At 41.6% G+C, this 21984-nt stretch overlaps 1 protein-coding gene across 1 annotated transcript in view; it reads left to right on the top strand.

The window, feature by feature from the left end:
- Positions 1–7073: 7073 nt before the first annotated feature.
- LOC137341633 (mitogen-activated protein kinase 12-like) overlaps positions 7074–21984 on the top strand; it is a 69067-nt gene continuing 54156 nt past the window's right edge. The window contains exons 1-3 of the mRNA XM_068004933.1: positions 7074–7591; positions 7917–8046; positions 21243–21301. Coding sequence (XP_067861034.1) covers positions 7479–7591; positions 7917–8046; positions 21243–21301 — 302 coding nt within the window. The 5' untranslated portion in view covers positions 7074–7478. The remainder of the gene's footprint in view (positions 7592–7916; positions 8047–21242; positions 21302–21984) is intronic.

The raw sequence follows: 21984 nt of genomic DNA, 5'->3' as shown, positions 1-21984 counted from the left end.
CACCTCACCTCTGGAATTCAGCTCTTTTGTCCCTGTTTGGACCAAGGCTGTAATGAGGTCTGGAGCCGAGTGGTCCTGGCGGAACCCAAACTGAGCATCGACGAGCAGGTTATTGGTAAGTAAGTGTCGTTTAATAGTGCTGTTGATGACACCTACCATCACTTTTCTGCTGATTAAGAGTAGACTGATGGGGCAGTAAGTGGCTGGATTGGATTTGTCCTGCTTTTTGTGGACAGGACATACCTGGGCAATTTTCCACTTTGTCGGTTAGATGCCAGTGTTGTAGTTGTTTTGGAACAGCTTGGCTAAAGGCACGGCTCATTCTGGAGCACAAGTCTTCAGCACTACAGCCGGGATGTTGTTGGGGCCCATAGCCTTTGCAGTGTCTAGTGCACTCAGCCATTTCTTGATATCACATGGATGGAATCAAATTGGCTGAAGATTGGCTTCTGTGATGGTGGGGATCTCAGGAGGAGGCCAAGATGGATCATCCACTCGGCACTTCTGGCTGAAGGTGGTTGCAAACACTTCAACTTTGTCTTTTGCATTCACGTGCTGGGCTCTGCCATCATTGAGGATGGGGTTATTCATAGGGCCTCCTCCTCCCATTAAAATGTTATAAGGGATTCCAAAAGGATACAGTAAGACAAGGAGGAAAAGGTGTGGCAGTATTTCTTAAAAGAGAACCTAACAATCCCAGAGAGAGATTACTTTGTTTTACAAGGTACAGCTGAAGTTTTTTGGATTTCGGTGGTTATGCCCAAAATTGATATTGGCCCAAAACTGCTTAATTACGCCTGTTGTAGGACTCCAGGTTAAGGGGCCAATGCCTCCAAGACAAAAACCATTACAAGTGCCCCCCTCGAGAGGAGGATACTACTAATACAAGTGGCCCAGTCAAATTAGAAGTGCAGGTGTAAAGTGTTAGGTTAGGATCTGCTATTCATTGTTGAGTCAGACAGTATCCAACGGTGTCCACCGATTGTGGAAGCAACTGAATTAGGCAATGTCTGTATGATTGATTATTTTAATAGCGCAGGATTTCAATGGGCCAATGGTGGTTCATCCAGTGTTGAGGGCAGTAGAGCTGAAAGATTTGTAGATATAATAAACAATTGTTTCCTCACACAACATACTAGTAAGGAAACTAGGGGTAAATGAATATTGGGCCTAGTTTTTAGCAGCGAACCTGATGCAGTACCAGACCTCCTTGTGGGGAATCACCTGGGCAACAGGGGCCATAATATTATTAGATTTAAATTGATCAGCCAAAACAGTCGTTGAAAATTTACCAGACTTTAACAAGGCTAGATGTACGAAGATGGCAGATGACTTGAGCAAGTTAGACTGGGTGGTCCTACACAGAAGAAAAATGGAATGCCTTCAAAACCATCCTTATGCAGAAGGAAGCCATATAATAATAATAATAATAGTATAATAGTAGGTACAGCATAGGAGGAGGCCATTCAGCCCATCGTGCCAGTACCAGCTCTTTGAAAGAGCTAGCCAATTAGTCCCACTCCCTTGCTCTTTCCCCATAGCCCTATAAATTTTTTCCCTTCAAGTATTTATCCAATTTCTTTTTGAAAGTTACTATTGAATCTGCTTCCACCACCCTTTCAGGAAATGCATTCCAGATCGTCATAACTCACTGCGTGAAAAAAATGTTTCCTCATGTCGCCTCTGGCTCTTTTGCCGATCACCTTAAATCTGTGTCCTGTGGTTACCGACCTTTCTGCCACTGGAAACAGTTTCTCCTAATTTACTCTGTCAAAACCATTCATGATTTTGAGCATCTTCATCAAATCTCCCCTTAACCTTCTCTGTTCTATGGAGAACAACCCCAGCTTCTCCAATCTCTCCACATAACTCAAGCTCCTTATTCCTGGTACCATTCTAGTAAATCTCTTCTGCACCCTCGCTAAAGGTCTTGACATCCTTCCTAAAGTGTGGTGCCCAGAATTGAACACAGTACTCCAGCTGAGGCCTAACCAGTGTTTTATATAGGTTTAGCATAACTTCCTTGCTTTTGTACTCTATGCCTCTATTAATAAAAAAGCAAATGGGATCCTGGGCTTTAACAGCCTTCTCAATTTGTCCTGCCACCTTCAAAGATTTGTGTATGTGTATCCCCCAGGTCTCTCGAATTAACATAAAGGCACATGGTATAGGGATAGGTATCAATCTCAGCTAAAGGCAATGAAAGTTGCTATCAAAGCAGCCACAAGGACATTGAAGATGATGATACTAGACAACTGTGCTAGTAAGAGCATAGTCATTTTTAGCTTTGGTAGGAGTAAAAGAGTCATTATAGCCTGTATCGGGCTATTCAGATGGCCTCCCAGGATATGGCAGAAATTTTAAATGGCTACTTTACATCAGTCTTCATGACAGAGGACAATGCTGAGTTATCAATAATACATCATAAAGTTAATGTTAAAGTTCAAAGTGTCAAAGTGCATGCAGATATAGTTCTGGCTAGAATAAGGAATCTCAAAACAATTTGGGCTGCTAGCCCTGACGATATTCACAAAAATGGGGACAGTGTTCTGCAAGCCCTATGTTCATATATTTACAGCTCGCTGGGCTCTGGCTTTTATCTATGGACTGAAGAGAGGCTCATGTAGTGCCTAAATTTAAAAAGGTTATAAGTCAGAACTGTAGATTACAGAGCCATTAACTTGAATTCAGTTATAGATAAGTTGCTGGAAGTGATCATTAGAGATATATGTACAACCATCTTGACAGAGGAAGCATCTTTAGATAATTTCAACATAACGTCTGGAAAATAGGGTTCTGTCTCATCAACCTCTGAATATTTGGAGGAAATTACTAGGTTGCCTGATCGACATTGTGCATTTTGATTTTCAAAAAGCATTTGATAAAATTGCTATACTATATGGTGCTAAATAAGGTTGATTCCTGTGTGATTAGCAGGTAGATTTTGGATTAGATAAGGAAATAGTTGCATTCTCATACAGAAGGTTGTTATTAATGGCAGTGGTTCTGTGTGGGGACTGGATATCTCTGGAATTGCACAAGGATTGGTATAAGGGCCATTGCTCTTCACTATCTTTATCAACGATCTGGGTGAAGGCGTCAGAGCAACTGTCCGCAAGATATACGTGGGTAAAAGGACCTTAGATGAGAAAAATAGGTTAAAGGTGGATATAGATGCAATGGGGAATGGGCTCACTTCTGGCAATTGTTATTTAATATAGATAAAAGTAATGTTATGCATGTGGGTAGGGGCAACACCAAGCACATGTACACCATGCAAGGTTGCATACTCAAGGCTGCTGAATGGGAGAAGGACCTGTGTATTACAGTGTATCAATCTTTGAAGGCACACAGCCAATGCCACAAGGCAAAAGCAAAGAGTATTAAGATGTATTGTCAGGGCATCTAAATACAAAACATGATATATTATAATGTCTCTGTACAAGGCCATGGTTAGGTTTCTTTTGAATAGTATGTCCAGTTTAAGTCCCCTCACATGGTGGGTGGTATAGTGGCCCTGGAAAAGGTTCAGAGGAAGGCAACTAGATTGATACCTCGTTCAAAGTCCTTTCATTACAATTGGCTTAGAGAGCTGGAGCTTTCTACTCTAGAGAAGTGTAGACTTCGAGGAAATTTGGTTGAGGTCTTTAAATTAATAAAAGGATGCGATTCGGTCCATATGGATAGGCTATTCGAGTTAGGTAGGTTAGGGAGAACCAGGGGACATGGGTATAAATTAAGTAAACATAGAACTAGGTTAAATGTCAGGAGGTAATTCTTTTCATAGAGGGGCGTCGACCTGTGGAACAAGTTGCCGACAAGTGCAGTGGGTGCAGATTCAATGCAAACATTCAAAAGGGAGCTGGACAAGTTCCTTAGTATGACCAACGTAACTACATATAGAAGGTAGGTGGATACTGGGGGAAAAGTGTCTTCCATTCACCGTAATCTCCTGGGACTTGTCTGATCACCTTTAGGGGTATGTTGCTAAAATTAAATATCACCTTGGATATTAAAGCTAATGTACAAATGATTGTTCTTTTCTCCATAATAATGGGTGTCTGTGAGTGATTAGGTGGCAGCAATCTTATCAGAGGGTTCAAAAAACATAAACGTAAGAACAAAGCTCGATTATCTTACAACTGTCGCCTGAAACCTGAAATGAGATTACAGCCTTCTAATCCCATGTCTATATACTTTTACAAAGTGTATTGTTGAGTTCAGGAAGGTGGTTTTGGGACAGGTTTGTTTGAGATTAGCAGGTGTTACATGATGGGCAATCATGCTGAAACATTACTAATAGTGAGACAAACACAAGTTCATTGACTAACAATCAACAGTTGATCACTGGGAAATGCAATCATTGTATATTTCAATTCACAATTTTCACGGAGTGTATTTTTCCTGTCGAATCCCTGATGTTCTGTACAGTTAGGGTGAGAACCTGATGATTTACATAGAACATTTTTACATGGAATTTTGGAGGCTGCTACGCCATTGTGTCTCTCCGTCTTTACTGGGTTACAAGGGAATCCGTGGAAAAATGCGTTCCAATTAAAAAATATAAAGCCCCAAAATTTTAGGGAGGAGGAAAACGAATGCCACTTTTTTTTTTACATTGACATTATAGCAGCTTTCTTTTTCCACCAAGTGCAGTCCGCTACACCTTTTGAGAATGCTGCTTTGCTGAAGTGTGTGTGTTTTAATTGCATTTAATTATTGCAGAGAACACCATAGAAAGTGTGCTCAGCTCCAAATCCCATTTGGAAGGTAGCTGTGATTATCACCAGTCCCAGGGGCTAGCATCAACCTGTATGTTTGAGGCCATCCATGGTGGGCACTGCAGGAAATAGAGACAGTGGTAATAACGTTATGATTTAGCTGGTAAGGTTCCCTTTTTGGTTTTGTTGGGACTTTGTTGCTTATTTTAGTATCTTTTAGTTTGATTGGACCACATTATTAGGGATGGGCAATAAATGCTGGCCTCACCAGCGACGCCCACATCCCATGAATGAATAATAAAAAAAATGTTTGTTCATTATATTAGTGGTGCCCTTAAAGGCACACTTATGGTGCTGACTCATGTTAGGTGTCACTGGGGCAACTCAGTGCCACCCCTATTGATCCAATTAAAATAGGCCCGAGGGTCAGTCCCACCTGTGACTCAGAAGTCAGTGGGGCACAGCTGCAGGTGAACTCCTTAGAGAGATGCCTGGGAGTTCACATAACCATGCAGCATGTGCCTGGAACAGAGCACAGTGCTGCCAAAACATGACACTCTTTAATAAAAAGCAGCTATTTTTGAGAATAATGGAAACTGGGATGTCCAATTACTATCATTCTGTGCAAGAAACAAACAGAAATTGTCTCTGAAAATTAAAAATTTTCACTGTGCAAAAATCCAACACTGGCTTTATTTTTTTTTCAGAACAACAATTTACATTTCTATAGTGTTCCTATATTGCTATCTTGGCCGGCCTCCCACCTTGCACCTTCCATAAACTTGAGCTCATCCAAAATTCTGCTGCCCATATCCTAACACACACTAAGTCCCTTTCATCCATCACCTCTTTACTCGCTGGCCTACATTGGCTCCCGGTCCGGGAATGCTTCGATTTTAAAATTCTCATCGTTGTTTTCAAATCCCTCCATGGCCATGCCCTCTGTAAACTCCTCCAGCCCGACAGCCCTCCGAGATCTCTGCGCTCCTCCAATTCTGGCCTCTTGTGCATCCCCAATTTTCATCGCTTCACCATTCGCGGCCGTGCCTCCAGCTGCCTAAGCTCTGGAATTCTCTCCCTAAACCTCTCCGCCTTTCTCTCTTCCTTTAAGATTCTCCTTAAAACCTACCTCTTTGATCAAGCTTTTAGTCACATGTCACCAAGGTTCACTAGATTGATTCCTGGGTTGTCCTATGAGGCGAGATTAAGTAGAATGGGCCTATACTCTCTGGAGTTTAGATGAGAAGTGATCTCATTGAAACATAAGATACTGAGGGGGCTTGATAGGGTAGATGCTGAGAGGTTGTTTCCCCTGGCTGGAGAGTTTAGAACTAGGGGACATAGTCGTGGGATAAGGGGTCGGCCATTTAGGACTGAGAGGAGGAGGAATTTCTTCACTCAGAGGGTTGTGAAGCTTTGGAATTCTCTACCCCAGAGGGCTGTGGATGCTGAGTCGTTGACTAAATTCAAGGCTGAGATAGATAGATTTTTGTACTCTAGGAGAATCAAGGGATATGGGGATCGGGCAGGAAAGTGGAGTTGAGGTCAAAGATCAGCCGTGATCTCATTGAATGGCGGAGCAGGCTCGAGGGGCCGAATGGTCTACTCCTGCTCCTATTTCTTATGTTCTTCTGTCCTAATACATCCTTATGTGGCTCGGTGTCAAATTTTGTTTGATAACGCTCCTGTGAAACACTTTGGGATGTTTTACTATGTTAAAGGCGCTATATAAATGCAAGTTGTTGTCATGTTATCATTTAGTTTTATAAGTTTCTTTTTGTTCCTTTTTTATGGTTAAGTCCTTTATTAGTTGTGCCCTTAAAAAAAGGGGGCCCATTTAAAAATAATGGTTTTCAGTTCGTGACACTGGAGAAACCCAGTGGCTCCTTATCAGTCCTTAGAAAAAGGCACATACAGAAAGATGTCTCAAGGTGTTTTACTCAGTGGAGGAAAGGGGCTGTCAATCACGAGTGGGAAAACAGAGCTGGAGGGCGGTTGGGCTGAAAGCGCGGACAAAGGGGGAGCGTATTTAAGGAACCAGTGGACAGGAATAATGAGTAAGTTTGTTAAAAAGTGTGCCTATTAGTTAGGAAAGTTGAAAACAACAACAGGATTCCGGCAAAAGGTATCTTGCGAAATATCCCAAATGAAAAGGTTTATGTATTAACAGGCACCTCTAATACATTTTGTGACTTGTTCTATTGGCACTCTGGTTTTATGTGGCGCTTATGTCATTAACAGCAAAACTATATATAAAATAATTGACGCTATGGGACCATCAAATGTTGACGTCGACACTAAATTCAACACAACGTTTTAGCTGCCTTGTAATGATGGGTTATTTCCATTAGAGGGTAGCCTGCAATCCAGCTGCTGGAAGCAGAATGTTTACTCAAATCTACCGAAACACCTCAATGCAAATATTGGTCAGCCACGTGATTTAAAAGTTCAAAGATTTTCTTGAAGGAAACGATTGAATGGTACAGTGTGAGTGCGAGAGAGAGAGCGAGCGCTCCACAGAACAAAGGGGAGGCAGCCCCAGGATATCCTCGGTCGAGTTGCACTCATTCATAGTCAATGAAGGCAACGAATTCAATACGTTCAGCGGAGCCTTGAAGTGGATGGCGGAGGCGAATTCGTCGCTTTGGAACTTACCGTTTTGAAACAGTACAAGAAACTCCCCACGCGTTTTTTTTTTGGTCTTTTGGACAACTCTTTAAGTATCTGAGTGAGTCCCAAAGTTTGATAGATCCTACCATGACAGCAAGAAAGGGTTTCTACCACCAGGAGATTAATAAAACGGCATGGGAAGTGTTGGAGAGATACACAGAGCTCACTGCTGTAGGCTCAGGAGCCTATGGAACTGTTTGGTAAGTGGGATTTATTTATTTTTTAAACGAGTTTCGTTTCACGGTAATCTTGTATAGAGATTGGACAAGTTTAGAACTGTTATTGGCAGACCTGTTTTCTCAGTTCATTTGCTTTAAAAAAAAAAGGTCTTCTACAACACGTTAAGATGTTGATGATTAATACTTTCTTATATATGCAATCTCTGAACTATGAGAGTCGCCGAGCGGGCCACAACTCTTCCGGGTTTTCAGGAAGCTGGAAACTTACCTTTTCTTTCTAAAGTGCTGCTCGTGAAAATATCTATGCACCAAACTTACTCTTGCCTATTGTGATTTTTCCCACCAGCTCAGCCATTGATAAGCGAACTGGCACTAAAGTAGCAATCAAGAAATTGTACCGACCGTTTCAGTCTGAGCTATTTGCTAAACGAGCATACCGGGAACTTCGCCTACTGAAGCACATGAAACACGAGAATGTGAGTAAATTGTGGTAAATGGATCGCATTAAAGTTATAAATACGGTTGCAATGTTAAGAATTGCAACGTTGCAATATTGAGATTGCTCCCTTTTGTAATAGATTTCTGTTGTAAAGTGGCTTCTCATAAATAGGGAGCGTTACTATCATTTTCTCTTTCGAAAACTAACGCCTTAAATAATTTTGGTTTCTTTTTCTTGCCCATTTTCCATTCTGTTTTTGAATTTGCGTGTTTGTTTAAGCAACCAGTACCAGTTACATAAGTGGAGGGGTGGAGTTATTGAACTTAGCAGTAGGAGGTAGTAAGGGAGAATGAAATACTAAAGTCACGAGATGATAAATAAGGAAGGTTATTAAGTCGATCCATCCAGAATGAATCCACAATTTTTTTCCTCCTTCTCCTCCCCCCCTCCGAAACATCCATTTGTTGAATGATTCCAGAGTTCTTACCTCCACTGGTCTACCTGGAAGTCCATTCTAAGTGGTATGACTCATTGTGTGAAGAATTTCCTGATATCAGTCCTAAACATGTCTCATGATTTAGTTTATCGTGTTCCAGGTTTACCTTTTCTATACTGTTTACATCAGTATACGGTCACCATCTTTCAAGGATGAAAAAGTTCACGTTTCTACAGTATTTCCTTAAAATTCAGGCCTCTGATGCTAGGGACCAGTCAATTAATTCCTCGGCACCATCTCCCTGGCTGGAATATTTATTTCCCTTGTATCTCTGTGAACCTTATGTCACAGTGCTCAGTGTGATCTGACTACAGTACCATACTGTTTAAGCATAACTTCCATTGACTTGTATTCTCATGTTTTGCATATACAGTTCAACATTTTATTCTATTCAATAAGCAGTGAATGGACGTATTGATCGCCAAGTCTAGTAATATCTTAGATTTGTGTTATTGCGCCCTCAACTTTTTCACCACCGTTCGTGGGGTATTTATCAGCTATTTTTCTTCCTCTGTTAAGTACTTGAGACTTCTCTATTATTTCATTTACCATTTTATCTACCACCATTTACATATTTTCTATAGCTCACTAATTGCTGGACTACATCCGCAGGTTCAGCTGACTCTGCCAGTTTGACAAGATAGGACTGATTTTGTGAATGTGGAGCATTGCTCATCGGTCTTGCATGTTGGGAAATCGCAACTGCAGTAACTATGATTTTGCATCGATGAATGTCAGCTAAGGGTTTCTTTGCAAAGAAAGAGATTGTTACAAAATAACATCATGGAATAAATAAAAGGAAAGTGCCTTGAACGTAAAGTACCCATCCTGCGGTTATAATTTCTCCTTTAATAATTGCATATTGGTTCATTCACCTCGTTGAGCCAGTAACTCCTTCAAATCACCTCCACTAGTGATGTCATTGGGATTTACAATTTAAATAAACCTATTAGAAAAGCCAATGCAAGAAAGGAAAATATTTTGTTTTCAACTGTTTTGAAATGTAAGGTACTAAACTATGTAGTTGCCTTCACCTTCAACCCAAGGTGAACCAGCAAGCTTGTCAGTTGTTTATATTAGGAGCAATCAACTCCTTCAGAGTTGAACATGGTAAATCCTCTAAGCCAGTTTCTAAGCTAGAAAATAATGCTGTGCATCACAGAGCAACATGGTGACATTGCCTTTGTTGTGTTTGAATCTCTTGTGTGTCCTTTTTTAGTAATGAGAACTAAATTAATTCACTTTTTAGACAGTCCAATGTCTTTTATATGAAGAAGGTCCAAGGACATTTAATTTTGATTCAGAAACGAAATTGTAAAGTTCAGAATAGTCTTAATCTGCACTGAGCTGAAGGAGCAAAATGGCTATTGAAATTCAATTTAGCAAAACATTTTTGTATGAGGTCTTTGCAGCCTTTATAAAGACTGTGCCAGTTTCTTTGTTCTGTTCGTGTTAGGCAGCAGAGTTCAGCATCCAGATACTGTTACCATAGTAACATACTTGCGTTGTTCCAGCTGTTCCCACACTTGTGCTAACATTCACACAATGGCACAGAGCTTTTAAGAGGGGTTCACAAAGTACCACAAAATTTGCTGTATTTTTGTGAAATTCTTCTGGTCAACAACTTAGCTGAAAAAAATTAGCATGATTAAGAAAGGAGTTTAGTTTGTTGTCATATTAGAATAAGAAAATGTTTCTGTTTTGGTTCAGTTAGTGCATATTTTTACAGGTAAAGTTTTGTAATCTATGCATGTAATGTCAATTCAAGCAAATTAATTATACATATTCATTTCTTTGATAATGCTAGTGTATTAATTATTCATCTAAACATCAGTTCAATAACTGATGATTACTACAACTGCTTGCACTTGTACAGCAACTTTAACATAGTCCCATGGCATTTCTCAAAGGGAGAAAGGAATACAGGATGACCTTTTGCTTGGATTGGGGGGTTAAGAGAAGTGATCGATGGTTTGATTGAGAAGCTGGGTTTTACAGAGGCTGCTAAAGGTGGGGAGAGTAGAGGGATGGAGAGCTTCAGGGAGGATGTTCCAGAGAACAGGACTGAGATAGCTGAAGGCTTCGTTACTAACAATGCAGCAGAGGGAGTGGAGGTTACATATAAGGCCAGAGTCAGAGGACCAGAGAGCACAGGCTGGAGAAAATTGCAGAGTTAAGGTGGGTTGAGAGGTCTATCGCTAAGTATGAAGATTTTAAATTTGATGCATTGGTTGACAGGAAGTTAGTTTAGGTTAGCAAGATCAGGGGTGAATTATGAGCAGGTCAGGATTTGAGTGGCTGAGTTCTGGATACATTGGAGTTCGGGAGGATATTGCAGAAATCAGATTTAAAAAGTATTGAAAACAGGGATAGTGTTAGCCTTGGCTCTGTTGATAGTACTCTTGCCTCTGAGTCAGATGTTTGTGGGTTCAAGTCCCACTTGCGAGACTGGAGCACAAAATCTAGGCTGATACTTCAGTGCAGTACTGAGGGAGTGCAGCACTGTCGGTGATGCCATCTTTTGGATGAGAAATTAAACCAAGGCCCCGTCCGCCCTCAAGTGAATGTAAAAGATCACTTGGCTTTATTTCGAAGATGAGCAGGGGAGTTATCCCTGGTGTCCTGGCCAACATTTATCCCTCAACCAACATCACAAACAGATTATCTGGTAATTATCAAATTGCTGTTTGTGGGATCTTGCTGTGCACAAATTCCTACAGTACAACAGTGACTACACTTCATTGGCTGTAAAGTGCTTTGGGACGTCCTGAGGCCGTGAAAAGTGCTATGTAAATGCAAGTTCTTTCTTTAAGTGTTTCAACAGCAATGGGTAAGGTAGAAGCAGAGGAGGACACTGTTGTGAAGGTGGAAGTAAGCAGTATTGGCGATGGATAGAATATGGGGTTTGTATCTGAGCTCCAGGTCAAATGGAATGCTGAGTTTGTGCACAGTCTGGTTCAGTCTAAAGAAGCAGCCAGATAGCAAGGGTGGAGTCAGTAGCAAGGGAATGGAATTTTTGGCAGGAGCCAGAAAGGATAGCTTCAGTCCTTCCAATTGAAGGAATTCTGACTCATTAATAACTTAATGTCAGACAGGTAGTTTGACAGCAATGAGGCGGTCACGGAGTCAAGGGAAATGGTAGAAGGGTAAAACGCGGTATTGTCCATATACTCATGTCATCTGAAGGCATCGGGTCAGTTTCTGTCACTAAGGGGCAGCACATAGGTAGGAAGAGAAGGGGGTCAAGGTGGGATCCTTGGGGAAGTCCAGAGGTGATCTTGAGTGAGTGGCAGTTGGAGAATCCATTGCTGTACATGCACTGGCTGGATCGGGACAGGTAGGAGTGAAATAGCAAGGTTGACCGTAACAAAAGTCCCAGAGAGAGATTGCAGAGGGCAAGGAGCTGTAATGTGCTGCAGTGAGAGTTGTAGCGGATCCCTAATCCATACCCCAACCCATCACTGCTCTTCTGCTTTCCTACTTTCTTGTAGTCATTCCAGGCTTGAATTCTTCAATTATCCAACAGCTACCCTCTGTGCCTCACTCGGCATTCTCTGAAGGGCCCATCGAGGAACCCATCGCTGTCTTCTTACAAGCAGAAACTCCAACTTCCTCATCCTCCTGGCTCGCTGACCTATAAACTCTCCTACCCATATTCACAGCCACTCACGTGGCCTCTCTTCCCATGGTCTCAGTCACAGACAAGGCAATCTCTGACCATTTTCTTGTATCCCTCACTACCCACATCCTTCTATGTCCGTTCCTGGAATAAACTCTCCCTTAAGTCACTTACAGCTGTACTTTCAAACTCCCAACTGTCTAGCCCTTCACCCTCCATTCATCTCAATTCTTCTGCAGCTGTCGATCTGCCTAACCTCTCCCTCACCTCCACCTATGATGCCCTTGTTCATAGTAAAACCCTTACTCTCTCTGGTCATTCCCTCAGGTATGACCCCCATCTTTGCCCCCTCAAGTTGTAGGAATGGTGCTGCATAAATTGTATGGAGTGCCTTTGGGATTCATAGGAAAAATGCCCTGTCAACTGCCTAAAGTGTGCCTAAATGGAGTTTTAGCTTGAAGGCCACCTGCTCAATGTGGAATTCAGCTGTTGAACAGCAAATTGGGAAATGGCAAGTCAGCACGGTCTTCCAAGCTCATTGAACCACAGACTTTTAAGCAATTAAGCCAAAACTTTGAAGTTAATTACACCATGAAGGTTTGTGTAAATGTAATGCATTCTTTGTTGGGATCATAAAGCCATTTAGAAGACTCGGGTCCAGGGGGAAAGCACTTAGTGAGTCCTCATCCCTTCATATTTGTGAGATGTTTGAATGGATAAACACCTTGATGAACAGTGTCCTATAAATTGCACGAAGAGTGCCGAGGAGATTTATAGGGCACATGCCGTGTCATAAAACAGACCCACAGTTCAGTGAGCTTGGGATATTCAGGTTACTAACTTGGAGATATTCCAGGACCCTCTGTTTATTAGGAGTGATTGACAGAAGATAGGGTGGAACTCCTCTGGCATATGTGTCAATCAGATCAGTCAGTGTTTCTTTGTCTGTTACTAGTTGTAGTCTCTCTTAGTAATCAGTGGTAGTCAGTAGTCAATAATAGTCAGTAGTAATAGAAGCAGAGTCTCTTTTTGTCTTTGTTAATCAGAAGATATGAGAACTGACAAAGAGAATCTGTCTTTTGTTTATTTTCTCTAGTCTTCTTTTGTAAGAACTTTTACCTAGTAGATGAAGAAAGGTGCCTTTACAGGTACATGTATTAAGGATGAAGAGAAGTTAGAGAAATTATATGACTATACCAGCTAGTTATGTGTCGTTTAACTGCGAGTAGTCTGAAATCGAGAGAGAGAGAGAGAGAGAGAGAGAGAGAAAAGCCAGTTAGCAGGTATTGTCGCTTGTGCATAAGGTGGGTTCAGCTGGAACCGAAGATCCAAGTGGAACAGATAAGCCCGCCTTGAAGTGGCTCATTGACTATACAATTCAGAAGCTAATGCCTCTGTTCCAGGATAGGATTGAGATCAACTCAGCCACACTGCTCATAAGGGAGACGTCATATAAGCTCTGGAAAATTGCTAATTGCGCACTCAGACCCTGGACTATTTAATGGACTGGCTATCTAGTGTTTTTAACTTGACTACTATCTAGGATCTAACCCTAAAATAACCCATTTTAACCCTAAAGCAATCTCAGACTCTGATCTCTGCTATAATTGTTACTGGAGGAACCTGACTACATCTCCTCATTTCTATTAAGTGCTCTATACCCAACATTTAACTTTAAATTGTGAATTTGTAGTCAATAAATAGATGTTGGTGCCAAATTCATTGTCTGGCTTCTTCTTTCATGGTTTGGCAAGAAAGGTTTAATTTATTCACTCAGTATTTTGTGGCTACCCTAATTGAGGGTTGGGAAGAAAACCTAAATTTAATCCAATCTGGTTAAATATATAACGGTTCGCCGAGTTGACTCCGGCATTATTCACTCCTAGACATAACCTAGACGGTAAAACTCCAGATGGTTCCTTAGTGAAGAGTATAACTAGGGTGTTAAGGATTCACCTAGTTCTTTGGCATATAATTGTTGGGATACCAAAACCCAGTGTTCTTATAAATTAGGATGGGTGCAGACTTGGCACACAACTAGTTTAGCTATCAATCACCAGATCTGGCTGGACCACATCAAGCACTATTGCGTCTTGCTCTCCTTTGCCAAAACTGTTCACTATTCCAGGATTATCCTGGAAAGCAAAGATAATCCCCAGCTGCTTTTCTCCAATACCACCCGTCTCCTTAAACCCCTCTCCCCTGCTCCCTTCACTCACCACCAACAACAAATACGAGGAGTTTGCCACTAAAGTTAAGATCATCCATTCAACTGCCTTTGCCACAGCCTACCATTCCCCTGACATAGAAAATAGAAGCAAGAGTAGGCCATTCGGCCCTTCGGGCCTGCTCAGCCATTCAAAATGATAATGGCTGATCGTCTAACTCAGTACCCTGTTCCTGCTTTTTCCCCATATCCCTTGATCCCTTTAGCATTAAGAAATATATCTCTCTCCTTCTTGAATACATCTAATGACTTTGCCTCCACTGCCTTCTGTGGTAGAGAATTCCACAGGTTCACCACCCTGAGTGAAGAAATTTCTCCTCATCTCTGTTCTAAATGGCATGCCCCGTATCCTGAGACTGTGACCCCTGGTTCTGGACTCCCCAGCCATCGGGAACATCCTCCCTGCATCTAGTCTGTCTAGTCCTGTTAGAATTTTATATGTTTCGATGAGATCACGTCTCATTCTTCTAAACTCTAGTGAATATAGGCCTAGTCAACCCAATCTCTCCTCGTACGTCAGTCCTGCCATCCCAGGAATCAGTCTGGTAAACCTTCGTTGCACTCTCTCCATGGCAAGGACATCCTTCCTCAGATAAGGAGACCAAGACTGCATACAATACTCCAAATGTGGTCTCACCAAGGCCCTGTATAACAGCAGTAAGACATCCCTGCTCCTCTACTCAAATCCTCTTGCAATGAAGGCCAACATACCATTTACCTTCCTAACTGCTTGCTGCACCTGAATGCTTGCTTTCAGCGACTGGTGTAAAAGGACACCCAGGTCTCATTGCACCTCCCCTTTTCCCAATCTATCACCATTCAGATAATAATCTGTCTTTCTGTTTTTACAACCAAAGTGGATAACCTCACATTTATACTGCATCTGCCATGTTCTTGCCCATTCACCCAACTTGTCTAAATCACATTGGAGCCTCTTTGCATCCTCCTCACAGCTCACATTCCACCCCAGCTTTGTGTCGTCTGCAAACTTAGAAATGTTACATTTAGATCCACCAAGACAAATAGTTCCCGCCCTATCCATGAACCCACATCTTTCTTTAATATCTCTCCTATCTCCCCATATGTCCTCTCTGAGCTCATCTTCTCCATGAGACCCTTGACCCCCTCCTTCTTCGCAAACTACTGCCCTATCTCCCACCTCCATTTCCTCTCAAGTCCTTGAACGTGTTGTTGCTTCCCAAATCCATGCCCATCTTTCCCGCAACTCCATATGTTTATAATGCGGTGCATCCTACTTTAAAGTGAAACAGACTTTCGTCATCTGGGGGATAAAACTGTTGCAGACTATAAATAAGTTGTGCTGTAGTTAAAATTAGTTTGGAAAATTTCCCAACTTGTATTGTCAGCAACAGGAGACCCAGACTCTGAAATTATGCTGTAAAATGCTGGTGTTACTTGAAATTCCTCCCCCTGCTGCTTTAGTGGAATGTTCACCCATTTTTAAATCAGTCAAAGACTCTGCTAAAATAGCAAGGAAGGAATTTCAGGCATTTGACATTTGTGTGCTAGTACCCCAAGACATAATTCCAGCCCTAATGCCATAGTTATATTGAGTTTTGAATGTTAGATCTGAACAAAAATTGGTTACATTCAGCCTCCAAAATATGCTAGTTTCACAGACACTACTTCAGATGAATGCCATATTAAGAGATTGAATTTCCCCCTGTATAAATGATTAATTCCGCTTTTCTACATCCTCTCCCCATTACTGTGCACGCAATTCATTGTTCTACTACTAGTTCTTAGTGTTTCAATTTAAGTTTTAAATTTGTTCATGTGGAATTATGCAGAAAGTATGTGTACATATCCAAAAATGTAAATTAAACAAAGTTCTGCTGTGAAGTTACTTTCTCTCTAAATGGACAGAGATCATTTCAGTTCTCGTGCTTAGTGAGCCACTGTGCAGTTGATTTAGCTACATGACCGTCACCAAGCAGCTCCACTGGAATTCATCAGCTTGGCATCCTTTCCTGCCATGCATGCTGAATGGGAGGCATAGGAACCAGGAACATGCAGTACAGGCAGAGTACACAGCTGAACTGGACTAGTCTACTTTCTCCTCCAAGAATATATCACAAACAGTGACCATGTGAGTGGAATTTGGGGTAAAGAAAATAACACAACAATTGAACTTAAGTACTCTTTCACATTAGTAAAATGGTTCAGTTAACATGGTTGGAAGTCCCCTGCAGACTGTTTTACTCAAACATCAGATTTAGGCTAATGAGGTGGGAGGGGGTGTTCCCAGCCTCCTGCCTCGTTTTCTTGTATCAACATTTACTGTGCAGGGGTGACTAAAAACATGGCACTATAGCAGCCTCAAGCCCCCGCCAACTATATGTTCTGCAGTGGTCAGGGGAGCAGGCAGAAGACAGTAATGTAGGTCCTTTCCTCAAACGTTTTAACAGCCCCTCCCCCAGGATGTCCACGTCCAGTCGGAACCTTCTTCCTGCAAAACTCCATCAACTACTGGAGGGTCCTGATTTTGGAGGCCTGACTGGGAGTTGCTCCGGGCTATGTAAATGGCCCAGTACAGGAAACCCTAATGCTCCTAGATATGAACAGGAACAGAACGCTTGATTAAGCAACGGAAATTAATGACATTACTTGGGGGATCTAGTTTGGAGTTGTTACTGAGCCAAGCGATAGGAGAGCTGTACTAAAATTGTAGAGCTATAATCATAAAACTTAATTCAACAGCCTAACTCTGTTGGATTCAGTAACTCATTCAAGCAAGTCACTTACTGTTTAACCAATAAGTATAAGAAAAACAAATACCAATTAACTTTATAACTTTAGCGTTTTTCATTATTTGTTTACTCTTTCAAAAATTAAAGTTACAATCACTTTTCAAAGAATCATTGGGGGTATAAATTTGTCTCGGACGGTAGCGCAAAATGGGCGATGATGAATCAGCTGCCCATTTTCCCTCCGCCCGAATATCTTTTCCATTGAAGTCAACGAAAAAGAAAATCAGACGGACTTATAAAACAGGATGCCATTGTTAATTGCATGATTTATATCAATTAGTGTTAATTGTATTCAGGTGGTGGGTATCAATTGGGAACTCTCCTACATCCTTTTTATAGGAGAGCTTAGCTCGGGTGTGGTGTGTGTGTAAGAGGAATCTCTGTGAATAAAGGCTTGGAAACAGCTAAAGACCAGGCTCTAGTATTCTATCCTTCACCACATGGCTATCTAGTTATAACAACCAATTCGCTATTGCCCATTTTATGCGACCACCCAAGACAAATTATACCCCTTTTGTCTTTATGAAAAAGAGCTAGACAAACCTTTCTCTGTGTAGGGGAAGAACCCAAAGAGAGTCATGAGTCATTTTCAGCCAGATTCTGTCACGTGAGAGTGATGCATTCTTCTGATTTCAATGTGCTGTATGTCATTGTATTATATGTTTGGCAAACATTTCCATTTGTTTCCATATTTTTTTTTCATGAAGACAGAGCCCCTTTAAGTGTAGTAGAAATAAGTGAAGTATGGTATGTTGCCTCCCTGGTGCTAGGGTCAAGGATGTCACAGAGCAGCTACAGGGCATTCTGGAGGGGGAGGGTGAACAGCCAGTAGTCGTGGTCCATATTGGTACCAATGACATAGGTAAAAAAAGGGATGAGGTCCTGCAAGGTGAATTTAAGGAGTTAGGAGATTAATTAAAAAGCAGGACTTCAAGGGTAGTGATCTCAGGATTACTACCAGTGCCACGTGCTAGTGAGTATAGGAACAGGAGAATAGACAGGATGAATGCGTGGCTGCAGGGATGGTGTAGGAGGGAGGGATTTAGATTCCTGGGACATTGGAACCAGTTCTGGGGAAGGTGGGACCTGTACAAGCGGGACGGGTTACACCCGAGCAGGACCGGGATCAATGTCCTCGCGGGGGTGTTTGCTAGTGCTGTTGGGGAAGGTTTAAACTAGAGTGGCAGGGAGATGGGAACCTGAGCGGGGAGTCAGAAGGGAATAAAGTTGAGAGCAGCAAGAGAGGGGAAGACCCAGGGGAAATCTACAATACAAATACTACAAACAGTTGTTCAAGAACAAGTGAAAGGGAAAAGCATAGAGCAGCGGAAATAAAGTGTACTTTAGGCACGACAGATAAAATAAAAACTAGAAGGCATAAGGCGATTAACCCAGCATCAAAGCTGAAGGTCGGGCTAGGGTGTGTGGCCCAACTAAGAGTTCTGTATACAAATGCACGGAGTATAAGGAATAAATTAAATGAACTACAGGTTCAAATTCAAATTGGAGGGTATGACATGATAGCTATTACTGAGACTTGGCTGCAGAATGGTCAGGATTGGGAACTAATTATACCGGGTTATAAGGTCTACAGGAGAGATAGGGAAAATGGAAGAGGGGGAGGAGTAGCCTTAATGATTAGAGATGAAATCACTTCAATGATAAAGGGGGATATAACGAGAGGTAAGCAGCCAACAGAGACCTTATGGGTTGAATTGAGAAATAGGAAAGGATCTAAGACTATAGTGGGAGTTGTATATAGGAGCCCTGGCAGCAGCTCTGAAGTGCTAGATTGTATAAATGCAGAGATTAGACAAGCGTGTAAGAAAGGCATAGTGGTCTTATTGGGGGACTTTAACCTTCACATAGATTGGGAAAAGCAGACTAGCAACTGTCAGAAAGGTAGTGAATTTCTTGAGTGTGTCCGGGATAGTTTTCTGCAGCAGTATGTCCTAGAGGCAACAAGGGGGCAAGCCAAATTAGATTTAGTAATGAGTAATGAACCAGATTTAGTTAACGGCTTAACTGTGCATGAACATCTATCCAATAGTGATCATAACATGATCGAGTTCAATGTAGTGTTTGAAAGGGAAAAAAGTGAATCAGCTGCGAAGATTCTGGACTTGGGCAAGGCAGACTTCAATGGGATGAGACAGAGACTGTCCACAGTAAACTGGGCAAATCTGCTAATGGGTAAAATGACTGATGATCAGTGGGAAATGTTTAAAGAAACATTTAACGTGATACAGAATCGGTTTATACCCCTGAGGGGCAAGAACTCTACTTGCCAAAAAAAACAGCCATGGACAACTAAAGAGATACGGGACAGTATAAGACATAAGGAAAGGGCATACAAAAAGGCAAAAAATGGCACAGATCTTGGCGAATGGGAAAGATACAATGATCAACAAAGGGTCACAAAACAGATAGTAAGGGCTACAAAAAGAGAGTATGAAAAGAAACTCGCAAGGGATATCAAAACCAATACGAAGAATTTTTATAGTTATATTAGGAAAAAGAGGGTGGTCAGGAGCAGTGTTGGCCCCTTACAAACTGAAAGTGGGGATATTGTCATTGACAATGGGGAAATGGCGGACATGTTGAACAATTACTTTGCGTCAGTATTTACAGTCGAAAAAGAGGATAGCATACCGGAAATCCCAAGAAAACCTATATTGAATCGGGGACAGGAACTTGATCAAATTAACATAGGTAAAGCAACAGTAATGAAGAAAATAATAGCACGAAAGAGTGACAAATCCCCAGGACCAGATGGATGTTGTTTATATGGACTTCCAGAAGGCATTTGATAAGGTCCCACATAAGAGACTGTTAGCTAAGTTAGAAGCCCATGGAATCGAGGGAAAAGTATGGACTTGGTTAGGAAGTTGGCTGAGCGAAAGGCGACAGAGAGTAGGGATAATGGGAAGGTACTCACATTGGCAGGATGTGACTAGTGGAGTCCCGCAGGGATCTGTCTTGGGGCCTCAATTATTCACAATATTTATTAACGACTTAGATGAAGGCATAGAAAGTCTCATATCTAAGTTTGCCGATGACACAATGATTGGTGGCATTGTAGATGAAAACATAAAATTACAAAGCGATATTGATTGATTAGGTAAATGGGCAAAACTGTGGCAAATGGAATTCAATGTAGACAAATGTGAGGTCGTCCACTTTGGATCAAAAAAGGATAGAACAGGGTACTTTCTAAATGGTAAAAAGTTAAAAACAGTGGATGACCAAAGGGACTTAGGGATTCAGGTACATAGATCATTGAAGTGTCATGAACAGGTGCAGAAAATAATCAAGAAGGCAAATGGAATGTTGGCCTTTATATCTAGAGGACTGGAGTACAAGGGGGCAGAAGTTATGCTGCAGCTATACAAAACCCTGGTTAGACCGCACCTGGAGTACTGTGAGCAGTTCTGGGCACCGCACCTTCGGAAGGACATATTGGCCTTGGAGGGCGTGCAGCGTAGGTTTACTAGAATGATACCCGGACTTCAAAGGTTAAGTTACGAGGAAAGATTACACAAATTGGGGTTGTATTCTCTGGAGTTTCGAAGGTTAACGGGTGATCTGATCGAAGTTTATAAGATATTATGGGGAACAGATAGGGTGGATAGAGAGAAACTATTTCCGCTGGTTGGGGATTTTAGGAGTAGGGGGCGCAGTCTAAAAATTAGAGCCAGACCATTCAGGAGTTAGATTAGAAAACATTTCCACACACAAAGGGTTGTAGAAGTTTGGAACTCTCTTCCGCAAATGGCAATTGATACTAGCTCAATTGCTAAATTTAAATCTGAGATAGATAGATTTTTGGCAACCAAAGGTATTAAGGGATATGGGCCAAAGGCAGGTATATGGAGTTAGATCACAGATCAGCCATGATCTTATCAAATGGCAGAGCAGGCACGAGGGGCTGAATGGCCTACTCCTGTTCCTATGTTCCTAAAAGACTGTACTTCAGATATAAACATAGATTCTTAATTTTTGAAAACTGAAGAAATGCGCATCACATGATTTGTTTTGTTTTCTATTGCCTTTGGAAGTACTGAATAATAATCTGTATGTATCATTAATTGATTATTGAAGTGTTCCATTTTCTCTCTAGGTTATTGGGCTGTTGGATGTTTTCACACCAGATTTGTCCTTGGAAAAATTTCACGACTTGTAAGTAGCAAATTTTGGGAACAATGTTACCCCTCCACACCCCAAAATAAAACACACAGCTCAATTAAATCCTAGCATTTTGTGCAAAAGACTAAACACTGTCAAGTTTTTCACTTTTTTTTAAAAAAAAGAAACTTGTCTGCACAAGACAGCAAAACCAAAGTTTCCTAGCTTTGGCCAATATCAACAAGGAACTGTATCCTGTCTCACAAAGCACTTTTCCTGTCAACTGAAATTGGACAAAATTACAATATATATGGATTAAAAAATGCTTTGAGTCATCCTAATGGCTTAAAGATAAAATCTCCATCTCTCAGCTATACAGAACAGGAAGATTCCTTGTTTGTGCACAGCCACTTGATCTTAATGAGAATAGTAGTTAGAGTATTACAATTGGCCAAAGCATTGTGAGCTCAGGAAGAGAAAGTCAGCCAGGGTTCCTGCTTCTGCTTCTTACACAGATGTGTCTACTGGAAGAGTGAGTGTGTGGATGCTGGGTGAAGGCAGAATCCTTCACATTCAGATGGCCTGCTAACACTCGCTGTTGAGGCTTAGTGAAAGATGGCCACTTGGGAAATGTTCTAGAGGGAAAATGGCACTGCTAAAGTTTCTACCCCAGTCAGCAAAGCTTTCAGGAGGTTCGAAAACTGGAGAGACAAGGAAAGAAATGCAAAGTCACTGGG

Source organism: Heptranchias perlo, chromosome 24 (genome assembly GCF_035084215.1).
Source record: "Heptranchias perlo isolate sHepPer1 chromosome 24, sHepPer1.hap1, whole genome shotgun sequence".
NCBI lineage: Eukaryota > Metazoa > Chordata > Chondrichthyes > Hexanchiformes > Hexanchidae > Heptranchias > Heptranchias perlo.
The sequence above is the reverse complement of the archived record's forward strand: the minus strand, read 5'-3'. Positions and strand labels throughout refer to the sequence as shown.